The 12,467-nt window shown below is 40.1% G+C and overlaps 1 protein-coding gene across 10 annotated transcripts in view; it reads right to left on the bottom strand.

The window, feature by feature from the left end:
• The window catches only part of LOC127412655 (ensconsin-like), a 64,907-nt gene that overhangs the window by 6,253 nt on the left and 46,187 nt on the right, over positions 1 to 12,467 (bottom strand). For 4 of the 10 annotated variants that reach the window (XM_051649198.1, XM_051649191.1, XM_051649192.1 and 1 more), the window contains 11 exons: positions 11,349 to 11,444; positions 9,122 to 9,247; positions 7,122 to 7,261; positions 3,626 to 3,762; positions 3,228 to 3,469; positions 2,094 to 2,229; positions 1,298 to 1,478; positions 1,114 to 1,218; positions 946 to 999; positions 778 to 850; positions 465 to 654 (listed from right to left, as the gene is read on the bottom strand). In XM_051649198.1, the coding sequence (XP_051505158.1) occupies positions 465 to 654; positions 778 to 850; positions 946 to 999; positions 1,114 to 1,218; positions 1,298 to 1,478; positions 2,094 to 2,229; positions 3,228 to 3,469; positions 3,626 to 3,762; positions 7,122 to 7,261; positions 9,122 to 9,247; positions 11,349 to 11,444 (1,480 nt within the window). The remainder of the gene's footprint in view (positions 1 to 464; positions 655 to 777; positions 851 to 945; positions 1,000 to 1,113; positions 1,219 to 1,297; positions 1,479 to 2,093; positions 2,230 to 3,227; positions 3,470 to 3,625; positions 3,763 to 7,121; positions 7,262 to 9,121; positions 9,248 to 11,348; positions 11,445 to 12,467) is intronic. The other 6 variants (XM_051649199.1, XM_051649197.1, XM_051649190.1 and 3 more) reach the window with 5 other exon arrangements.

The raw sequence follows: 12,467 nt of genomic DNA on the forward strand, positions 1-12,467 counted from the left end.
GGTGTTCTCCAACAGTAGCCACATTCAAATCCAGACTGAAAACACATTTGCTTAGCTGCGCATTTATTCACTGAGCACTGTGCTGCACTTACTGATTGTACTGCGTAATTTTTTTGTATTCTTTTTCTTTTTATTCGTTTTAAGAATTTTTAATTTTTTACATTTATTTTATTACTTTTTATTCTTATTTCTTGTTCTTAATTGGTTTTCAAATATATTTTAGCTTGTATCTTCTTTATCATTTTCATGTAAAGCACTTTGAATTGCCATTGTGTATGATATGTGCTATATAAATAAACTTGCCTTGCCTCTAAATGCCTCCCACAGTGGCATGGCCGGTGTCTGAATGTTTGCAAACAGTATACTGTTACTTGACTGTTTCTAACTTATTTTTGGCTCTGAGCGAAGAACGAAGCAGAACTTCGCTGTGAGTAAACTGGGGCCTTTTGAGATGATTTCTGTACCTATCTACTGAGGGATCCTCTGTGCTGGGTCCATTGATGTTCTCCTTATCATCCACATCTGTTTCTCCATTCACACTACCATCTGGCTCCTCATGCTCAGTCACTGGCTCCTCGACAGACAGGTGATGCTCCTTGGAGTCTGACGGCTCTGCTTCCTTGGCACTTTGGTCAGACTTGACAGCCTGGTTCACTGAATTTTGATGAAACAAATCTTTTATCTCATTCTACACATAAACTACTGAATTGATGATAAGTCACTGCTGTTGTCACCAAAGCAATATGGTGGCCAACTTTGGTACCCTTAGACACTGACCCTTATATTCACAGTCTATTTGGTCCTCAGCCTCCTCTTCATTTTCATCAGGAATGCCTTTCTCATCATTACCCTGAGGAAAATACACACAGACACAACATGAGCAACAAGGGACTATTCTTTATAAATCTGTTTTAGAATAATATGTACTTGGAAAATTAAACTTACCCTAAAATCCATTTGGTCTGTTTTTCTGGTTCTCTTCATAATTTCTTCAATTCTCTAGAGATGGAAAGAGAAAAAAACATTCAGGCTATTTACAGCACACTTATATCACTCATTTGAATACAGCAGCTGCCTCAAATGCAAATGTCAGTGTCATGGGACAGCACTCACCCGCTTTCTCTCCATGCGCTCCTGTTGGTTCTGTTCCAAAATGCGTATTCTCTCCTGACGCTGCTTCTCTGCCTCCTCTTGGGCCTTCACCTCAGCCTCCTCACGCTGCCATTGTATGAGCAATGAGTCAATCACTCCACTGACCAATCATCAGCTCTATGAGACTTTGAGAGTGCAGACTAACCTCTTTCTGAAGCTCAACCTGTCTTTGCTGCTCCTCCAGTTCTGCTTGCTGTCTCTCCTCTTCTGCTTTACGAGCCTGCTCCTCCTCTTCTCTCTTCTTCTCCTCCGCAAGTCTCTTCTCCTCCTCTGCTTGCCTCAAATGCTCCTCCTCTGCCAGACGCTTCTCCTCCTCTTTCCTCAGCCTGTTGAGACACAATACCTGAGGGCCTTTGGCACTTGAAAAGTAAATAGCTTTAACACACTAAGGCAAAGTTTACTTTAGCTTTAATGAACGCATGAGAAACCAACTGTTACAATCCCTCTGTCTCACACACCTTTTGACTAATTAATTTCATGACTTTCTCAAGTCTTTTCCAGTCATTTTTGATTACTACATTAAGGATTTAAAAAAAAAAATTTATACAGATTGCACTCACAAAAAAACTTTTTTGTGATTTCTTTTCCATAACTTGACTCTTCCATGCTCAAAAAACACAATTTAAAAATTCCCTGATATTCCCAAGTTTTCCATGACCGTGTGAACCCTGGTCTTTATCAAGAAAAATTAATAGCTCTACAAACTAATGCCAGTTTGATTGCTCTGCCTCTTACAATTCATTATGGACTAAGAAAATAATGGATAAGACATTTGATTGGACATGGAATATTCACAAGCAGTTTAACCAGAAAGTCTAATTGACAGTATTAAGTGCACAATAAGGTACTTTGGTGTACAAGTAGGGTTTATGCTGTTACCCTTTCCAAGAGAAACTAAAAAAATCTTACGGACGACACTGAAGTGAGTGAAATAAATGTACCTCTCCTCCTCCTCTTTCTGTATGCGGAGCTGTTCTTCTTTCTCTTTCTGTTCACGTGCCAGACGTCGGTTCTCTGCTAGGATCTTAGAAGCCTCTGCAGCCGAGTTGGTTCCTGCAATGACTTTGGAACTGGGATCTGAAAACACAAAACACATTAACATCCCCAAAGCAAAATGCAACAAATACTACAATACTACAGCACTATATGGTATTTTGCATTGGGGAAAATGGTAATAGAAATGTTTCCAGCAGAGGGCGCTGTGCCTCAAAGATAAACCTGCATGGCAGTGCACAGAAAAAAAATTCAGTAACCCCTGCAGTATCTGACCTTGCTAATACAATTTCTAAAAAAGGGTTTACTACAACAATGGTGTGGTTATGCTGCTGTAGTAATTTAAATGCTTTGTATTGACCAGACACTTGCCAGGCAAGGCATGAAGCAGTAAAAAGCGAAAGTATTTTCACAGTGACGATTCGAAAAAGAAAAAAAAACCTGCTTCATCATCTTGGCTGTAGCACGGTCTTATATTGTATTAAAAATGCACAATTTCAAAATGTTGGCAATTAAAATCCAACTGACAGTGATGTTTTAATATTTGCTTACTGAATTGTGATTAGTTTTATCTTACACCAATTTATCCATCTATATTGGCATCGATAGTATTTTGTTTCTTCAATAAATTTCCATTACTCTTCTTGTACTCCATGATTATTAGATCTAGATTTTATTTTACAATTAATTTTATAGAGATTGCACAGAAAGAGCAATTTCTATCCAGTTAAATTTTAAGATTTTATTTATTTTCATGGCATTTAAAGGAAAAAAAAACTACAGTTTTTAAATTCCCTGATAATTAAAGTTTTCCATGACCGTGGGAATCTAGATAAAGCTTTTCTAACAGTTATTTCATTTCTATTGCTGCCTTGCAAGCACTAATATTTGTATTCAAATTCAAGTTAAAATTTAATATTTTCTTCAAGTATGTTTACAGACCTCTGACCTTATACTATTCTTTTGTCCATTCTTTGCATAGTTTTTAACTAATGTATTTTTCCTTTTCTTTTATTGCAGAATAATTGTTGTGCTTGAATGTGGAGAGGGTGGTTTGTACACATGAATATCAGGGTACTCACCCTCTTTGGTCTTAGGTGCGGGTACTGGGCTGGGTGTGCTGGTGTCAGGAGACTGTGGGGTGACAGGCACCATGGGAGACAAGTCCTTTGGCTTGGAGTCCCTCTTGCGGAGGGTGGGGGGGCCGGTGGGGGTGAGAGCAGGTTTCTGGATGGGAGGAGGTTTGGATGTGGCAGAGGACTGAGGGGATGGAGGCCTCTGTTTCAAGCCGCTGGGTGAAGGCGGGCGTAAGCGTGGACTCTGCCTGAAGGAGACAAATGTAAATAAAGAACAGAGAGGGAATACGCACATATATACTATGCACAATGGGAGATGCAATGTGAGAAGTGCTAGTACATTGTAAAAGATTCAAATCAAAAGTGAAACCCCTGCAGGGTAAAACTAATATTGAGAGTCTTACTTGGCTGCTCCAGGTGAGGGCGTTCTTGTGGTGGTGTTAGCAGTGGGGGCAGGAGAGGGCGATCGATGACGACTAGAGGGAGAGGCAGGGCGTTTTCCAAGTGGTGACGTGAAACGTTTCTCCTTCTCACCTTTTTGCTTTTACCAAAAAAAGGTGAGAAAATAGGAAAGATAATACTTCACTAGGAGCATGACACATATAAAGAACAAAAGAGCCCCAGATTTGAGAGGTGTGTACTATGTAGTGATCAATGACTATCCTGCCCAAATCAGACTATGGTGTCAATGTTACTATGTTACCGCTGGGGTTAGACTGTCATCTGACTGTTGTAAACCCGCAATCTATTTTTAACATGACCAGTCATTTGGTTAACCTGTCCCTTCTACTGTATCTATTTTTAACCTACTGTCCGCATGCTCAGTGCTCAGGGTATCAATTAGACAAATGAAGTAAATGCAGGACAGACTCATAAGTATGGAGTTGTTATTTACTGCAGACATTTCCAGCATATACACAAGGAAGCATCTGGCAATGAGTACACCATGTTTTCAGCTCTGACTCTACATCATCTATCCAAATGACCATCAATCAGATCAGATATAGAGTGCTGTGGGCAAAGCAAATGGACAAGGAAAAGTACAGCAAGACAATCAGAGGGAAATGTCAGTTTGTATTTACTTTTCTCAAATGATATCAAAGAGAGCTCCTCTCCTTTCTCTGGGACACACACTCAAGCTCAGTCGTATTCATTATATGTAGGTCAGCACTACAAATTAACTGCATGTCTGACCGAATCCCTGAAGTGGGCATTCTCTCTACAGGGGATCAGAATGTCACATGTAGTTCATATCAGATTATTTAGTGTGAAAACTTTAGAGGCTGTGTGCAGGTTAATCATGGTAGTTTGGTCCAATGCTAGTATAAGAGAGTTTACTTCACTGTTGTGGCTGGTGTATCTTTGCAACTAAGTTTAGCATGTCACAGTAATGCAAAAACCCACAATACAAGTATGTATAATAGGGCCAATTGAAATGCATTGTTTGAGAAATTGCATCCGAGTTTATGTACTTTCATTCAGTGTGTTTCTGGCCTTAGAATTTTCACTATCCACTTATTTTTCAAGAAAAGAGTGCTCGGCACTTAGTCAAAAAGTAATTGATGTAACCCAGTTCCCAGTCTCTGTAGTGCACATTGCAGCTGGAGCAATGTTAAGCTGGGATCAGATAGTGTTATTCAGAATGGACAGCTCACTGATTAACGTCAGGGATAAATCCAAGCTGTTTTGCAAAGCAAACCATAATTGTCATTCATATAAATGGCACATACTGTTTTAAGGCATTTCAACTAAGGAAGATAGCAATAACACACAGATAGTTCCATTAAGCCTATCCTAGTTATGAGATCATTGTGGAGACTCTGGAGATTAATAATCTGCATTCACCTTAAACTTGTCCGACCCCACGTCCACATGCATGGATGTTGTATTTTGGCTTTGCTATACGCAATGCATAATTTAAATTAAAGGTGCATCAAAGTTTTGTCTTTGTGTCATCTTGGACTTACACTGACACCTAGTGGCTTGGATGCAGCATAATTTAAAATCAATAGTTTTCAGTTTCAGATGCCATTGTAGAAATTTAGTATTCACAGTCAACCATGACTACTTTAATCAATGAGTGAAAATGTCAAATGACAGGACGGTTACTGAGATTAAGCGAGTAGTATTTTCGGGCTGGTAATGCGATTCTAACATGGCAGCCCCCATGTGTGCACCCTTTCCATGTAGAATAAAACAGCTTTTATAAGGTTACTGATATGACTGGAGTCTTCATTTTAATGTGAGTGTTCATGGTTTACCACATATATTACAAATTACAATTCATGTCTTTAGGAGTTACTGAGTACACCTTTATTTTAAACTGACTGAATACTGTTCACAACACTCTAGACTGTCATTTAAGGTTAAACTTCTGCCGCACCAAGTCCCGTAACAGCATGACGTTGATTTCTGTGAAGTGCTTCTAAAGGCGCAGAGCCAACAAAAGGGCTTCTGGTAAGAAACCTAAGCTTTTTCATTGAAACCTGTTTGGGTGTAAAGAGTAGCGTCTCTAGTTTCATTTGATATGCTGCTTTAAAAAAATATTCATTCAACCCCTGGAGTCGTGAGTTCGAATCCAGGGTGTGCTGAGCGACTCCAGCCAGGTCTCCTAAGCAACCAAATTGGCCAGGTTGCTAGGGAGGGTAGAGTCACATGGGGTAACCTCCTCGTGGTCACGATGAGTGGTTCTCGCTCTCAGTGGGGCACGTGGTTAAGTTGTGCATGGATCGCGGAGAAGAGCATAAGCCTCCCATGCTGTGAGTCTCCGCAGTGTCATGCACAACGAGCCACGTGATAAGATGTGCGGACTGATCGTCTTAAAAGCGGAGGCAACTGAGACATGTTCTCCGCCACCCGGATTGAAGTGAGTAACCATGAGGACCTACTAAGTAGGAATTGGGAGTAGTGGGAATTGGGCATTCCAAATTGGGAGAAAAAGGGGATTTAAAACAAACCATCAAACAAAAAAAAAACAAAAAAATCATTCATCTTTCATGCGTCGGCGTGCTGACGTGATGTCCACATATGTGGATTTTGGGACATTATTTCATCAAAAGTAGAAAAAAACCATGTAAGTTATTTTGAATAACTTTCAACATTAACACATCTGTGGGTCATTTAGCTTAATTTTAATATACATTTTGTTATATTTAATTTTGCTACACTGTAAAATACGGTTCTATTAACATTAGGAAATACATTCCTACATTTACTGTGCATTTTCAGATTGAGAATCAATGGGTTCATCCAAAAGCTGAAAAATGTTGCTTTCAGAGGCTGTATAAGGGGTTAGGATGAAAATAAGGTGCATTTCGAACTGTTCTGTGATGGGCCTGCGCAGACAGACAGCACACTGGAGGTTAAGGCATTCACTAAATAGGGAGCATCCTATAGCTCAATGCAGATACGTCCATTCACTCCTAAAATCTGATCAAAAGTTCAGTTTCAGGCTGCAGATGTTTGGACCACTCAATAGCTTTGGCAGACATGGAAAAATGGTAATCAGTACATAGATTCAGAATTTATAATGTATCATTTTATTTTAACATGGTTGGCAGTGATTGTATCAGAAGGAATTATGCGAATTTCTGATGTAATGTATGTTACGTCTCATAAACATACACCAACACTCCTGTCCATTTATGTGGACATCAATTTAAGTAAACTATTTGCTCTAGATTTTTTATTTTTTTCCTCGTGTATTAGGTGCTACTAGTTACAAATCAAAAAGGGAAATGGATTAGTTTCACAAAGTGATGAAAAAAATCATCATAACATTTACAATATCCATGCTGATGTAGCATAACCAAGTTAAAAACAAACATGCAAATGCATGGCCGACTCTATATATTTAAAAAAAAAATTTCAAGTGCAAATTCACATGCATCATCTGCTCACCTGGGCCATACTGGCAATGGAATCCGCAGATACAGAAGTAGATGGGACTTTCTTTCGATCGCTGCTTCGACTCCGTAGGGGTCCGCGGGCTGGGGGTTGCAGCGGGCTGGCGGATGCTGAACGAGGACACAGGTGAGACTCTGGTAAAGGACACAGTCAATGGTGCACAGCCAGGGGCAGCAGGGAATGCATATCACATGCAGCCGAGTGGGTGAGCAGAGCAAAGCAAAGGTAGAGGGAGATATAGCAAAACAAAGAGGAAGAGAGAAGGGAATGGGGATGACAAAAGCACAAAACAAGAGTGGCCCAAATTAGATTGGTCAGAACTGGTTGATCAGAAACTGTTCCTGAAAAGCACTGATGGCATCGGGTTTGATGGGTGGGTGTGAGAGAGAGAGAGAGAGAGAGAGAGAGAGAGAGAGAGAGAGCGAGAGAGAGAGAGATGGCGAGGGACAGACAGCATCCTGGGCAGACAACACATTGGTCACCAATACACAGCACACAATTTCACCAAAGCACACCTTGCACCAAGCAAGCGCATTAGGCTGCTGTTTAAAACAGCTTAATAATACAGCAAACCAAACACCAACATTCACTCAAACCTTTTATCCACATCTAGGACATCAAACAGCATAACATTTATAACAAGTCATGTCTGATGTTAGTGATTAGCTCATGTAGACATGAGTTGTAAGAAAGGCTGAACAGAAGGATTACATTTATATTACAACTGCTGTTGGGATACTGTTCTTGACACACTACATGGTTCCCCATTGTAGATGGTGGGATTTCAGCATTAGGGTAATTTAAATGTCCTGTGGATTTACATATTATGGTCCATCTAAAACTATTTTAAATGCACTTTGCTAAATCTTTTAGAATTATTTAGCATGCAGCTTTAGTGACCTTGTATTAATTGAGAAGCAACGTAGAATCTGCACTTTTAAACATTTACTTGTCACACAGCAGGACGACTGAAATGGAGTAGTGAGGGCAAAAAGGTTAAACTAAAAAGAAATGGTGAACAGCTGTTACAGTTGCAGTACATTTATATGCATTTTAAATGTTCAATTTCAATCAAACCTAAAATCTTGATATTGATAAAAAAAATACATTTACAAGTTATGCACAGCTGCTGATAAACAAAAGTAAAATGAGAAAATGAGATTACAATCCCTTATAGACTCAAGCAGGGATGTTAATTTGTCCAGTATCTGGTGAAGGTGAGGTGAGGGCTGGCCTGAAGAATGGTCTGCTATGATGGTGAGATTTCAGGGCTAATCATAACCCACTATAATTAACTGTGACTGTTATCATCATGGAAAGCCTGTAAATGTAATCGATCTTTAAGCTGCTGCTGATTCATAATCATCTCTCCGTCTATTTTAAGAATCCAATGAGGCCGTTTAGATGCTGTCAGATTTAGTATTCTAGACGTCAAGTAATAAATGATTACATTTATGTGAACAGCTATCCCTTTAAACAAGTTACATGAATGAACTAAGGTTCACTACATGTTTACTGGTAATCTAACGGCAAGATTAAAAGCTCTTGGAATTAATGATGATGAAATTGTTTAGGGTGACGGTGCTGGTCTTCAGGGACATTGAGCTGCACTGTGTGGATCAGGTGGGGATTGTAGCAGCAACAGCAGGGCACAGATTCACTCTACTCATTCTCTTCTCACGCACAGAATTGCTCCGCTAATCAGCTTACAAAAGATCCATCAGCAAGAGCCCTCGAACACCTTGCAAATGTTTGTGTATGTACAAGTTAAGGTGAGCAGAGAAAAGACTGCTTTGCTTGCAAATTAAACATTACCAATTTTTTTTTCTTTGTGTTTGAAACAAGCGCATGTGATCAGTGCTTTTAGCCCCATTCCAAGACTTCAGCATGCCCAAAACAACACGGCAACCATGCACCCCTGCACAGCATCTTATATTTACACACAAGCGGAGGTTTCCGGTATGAGGTGGGCCTCTCTTTCTCTCAAGGGTTACCTTGGGCGTCGGCTCCATCGCCGGACAGGGCCGCGGTACTCTTGCTCCTAGCTAGTGAAGCCTGGGTGGGTGTAAGCAGACGACTGAGGACACCGCTGTCCACGGGGGCAGCCAAGGAGCGGCGAGCTATAGACACGGTGTGCCGAAACAAACACGAAAAACAGAGCAGACAAAAGGGAAAGAAAAGAGACAAAGAGGTTGAGGAATAAACACAGTATGAAGGAGAGGGGAATGACACCAATGTGATTTTAAATGCAAGAAACAACACACAATCCAAAGATAAAGTGATTGTATTTCAAATGTAAACAGCAGACAGATGACATAATTAAGGTGAGACTCTCAATGCTGGAGACAAAAAAAATATATTAGTGAAATAAGGGGAGGTAATGAGAAGCAGGACCAGGCTGTGGAAGTGTAGGTGAAAAAAAGAGGAACACAAAGCCAAGACTAAAGAGTAACTTCAGCTTTTTGAGATCAACCAGCCAAGAGTCAAAGGCTTGCAGTCAGGTGTTTTACATTTAAGGTATACATTGTATACATTACAGTTCTTTTATATGAAGCATTTGATTTTAGTCTGGTGTCAAAATGCAGTTTTACATAATGCAGTTGGAAAACATGGAGTTTAGTGAAATTGAACTAAACTTGATAAAATGTGATATAATGTGCAAAAGTCTTAATATAGGCACAAAAAGCTCTTGCTGACATGAGATTTATGTTTTTAACCAGTTACAAATCCAAAGTGGGGAAAAACAGAAAAATGACTGAGTAAAAACGTAATGTCTCTTTTGAATGATCTGTTTATTTGCGTTTCCCCCTTGGCACCATACGGATCCACCTTTGCTTATTGTGAAGTGGGTTGAGACTGTTGAGAGTGATTACTGAATTTTTGATGTGGCTGAGGAAGCTCTGTATTGAGAATGTGCTTTCAGCAGTGGCACCAAAGGGAACGATGGTGTATATCAAACGAGCGTGAACTATGTTGGGTAAACTTGTGATCTGTCAATCACAACACTACACAAGGGTCTTATATATGGTTTTTCAATGGTAAATATATTACAACTACTGTAGGAGTCTAAAGATACCTGAATACAGAATTTAAAATACATATGGCACAAGTAATTGCAGTGTTCAGGGCCCCATTCTTCATACGTCATGTTGTACAAATAATGTAAGGTTCGAGTTATACAGATAATGTAAAGTGCCAATAAATTTATAAGGTAAAAGTAGCATCTCATAATGAGTAAAATGTCAGGCTGTGCTAAATATTAAATCTGATATTATGATTCTTATTATTATTTACAATATTATTAAAATGGCTACTTTTATTATTATTAGATTAAATTATTCCTGCAGGTTCAAGGTGTTCTTATAAGAATGGAGCGTTGGCTGGGACTTCAAGGGTCACCTTTGCTTATAAGCCACAATCTTATCCTATGTACAATAAATACACCTGCTCCTGAGACAATAACTCCGAGATGAGCTTCGAAGAATGGAATAATCCAGGACCGTATGAAATAGTCAAAAAATAGTATCCAGATAACCCAGTAATCTATGTACAAAGAAAAGGGCCCAGGTCCCTATCAAGACATTTTGGGTCTATAGAAAGGTAATGATGATAGTTATAACACACACACACACACGCACGCACGCACGCACGCACGCACGCACGCACGCACGCACGCACGCACGCACGCACGCACGCACGCACGCACGCACGCACGCACGCCATGGCACCAAGAGCCAAACTCTTTGGCTAATGTCATTTGGAAGAGAGAACAACAGCATTTACACAAACAAAAAACACACTGTATTAACACGAACAAAGAGCTCATTCCTGGTGAGTAGCTCAGTGAGCGAGAACTTCCTGAGAGAGCAGCAGTAAGCATCAAGAGACGTGAGGACATGTCTGTTTTAAAACAGCATTGACATCAGCAGATTGTATTGTTTCTAGGTGGAAGATTTGATGCAAGGGTGTCAGTGTGAGTGTAAAGACGAGGCAAGCAAAGTACACAGGGAAAGAGACCCTGTATGTTTATGACCACAGATTACAAACAGATCAATCCTATTTATGTCCCTCCCACCCCATGTCATGTTCTGTTGGCTTATTTTGCCTGTTAATGAATCAAACAAAAGCAGGGCAGGCCAGTTAAGCAAACGCATCTTGCACTTATTTGTTAGTAAACGGCAAACAGGCACGTATCAATTGTCCCGGCTGGGACTTAAGCACCTGATTCTTCTGATGTGGGTTTCTCTGGTTTGGTGGCGAGCTGGGTTTTAGCCCCCACTCGCGAGAGGGAGGAGCTTCGCTTCTTCAGTTTTGGGCCTACAAACAGAGCGGACAGGAAGTGTTCAAATCAATCAGAAGTCAGAGCCTCATCTGTCTCGGAGCATGCGATTACCATTTGCTATATATTCGTGTAGTGTGGTGTGAATGAGGCGATGAGTATTCTGTAATGCAGCTACATTCTGACAAATCAACCTTAAAGCTGAAGTATGTAACTTTTTCAGTGTTAAAATACTTTCTCCTATCCCAGCGTAATATGCAGAGACAACTATAAGTAAGCCATTGAGAAGTACATTTTCTCAAAAACTGTAAACACTATGTCTCTGTGGCGCTATAAAAATTATTGTGTTTGTATTGAGCGACACGCTTAGACCCCACCCACCAACGTAACTTAACCAATGGTGTCAGCTGGGGTGAGACCAAAGTCTTTCTAGCTAGTCAGTCCACTGTCGACCATCTTTGGAACGCTCTCGGGAGGCAATTTCCAGTCATACCAGTGCAGCTCCTATCTACTTGAATGGGAAAACACCAAAATCTCAAAAACGTCTGGTCAAGATTATGATCAAAGAACATATTTCAAATAAGCAATAAAATGTGATAATATTGGAATCATAAATTGTGCTTCTTTACCTCATTTTACGCTAAAACACGCAATTTTCCTGAATAGCGTTAATGCGCATGCGTGTTAGCGAGTTGATTGACAGGTGATATCTGTATCTAAAAGGTGACTGGCTCTTTTACCTGTAAGGTGGGACTTCCTTTCTACATCTGTTGACCGTTGGGTGCTAGAGCTTCTTGGTTGGGCGTTCCAATTTCTCCCATTCATTTAAATAGAAGTGGCCTGTCTCTGCTAAATAATCTCTGGCGGGACTATCTGACTGTTTAAACAACAGCAGACGAGGGGCATTTTTGGAAAGCTGTTTTGAAAACAATGTTTATTTTTACAATTACGTTTGGTGGCCAAGTGTCATAGAAATTACATACTTCAGCTTTAAGTCTTCATAAGAGTCTGCGATTTCCATTGATATGAGCAACCACTGGCGATGCAATGAAACTGAGCAG

The sequence above is a fragment of the Myxocyprinus asiaticus genome, chromosome 22 (assembly GCF_019703515.2).
Source record: "Myxocyprinus asiaticus isolate MX2 ecotype Aquarium Trade chromosome 22, UBuf_Myxa_2, whole genome shotgun sequence".
NCBI lineage: Eukaryota > Metazoa > Chordata > Actinopteri > Cypriniformes > Catostomidae > Myxocyprinus > Myxocyprinus asiaticus.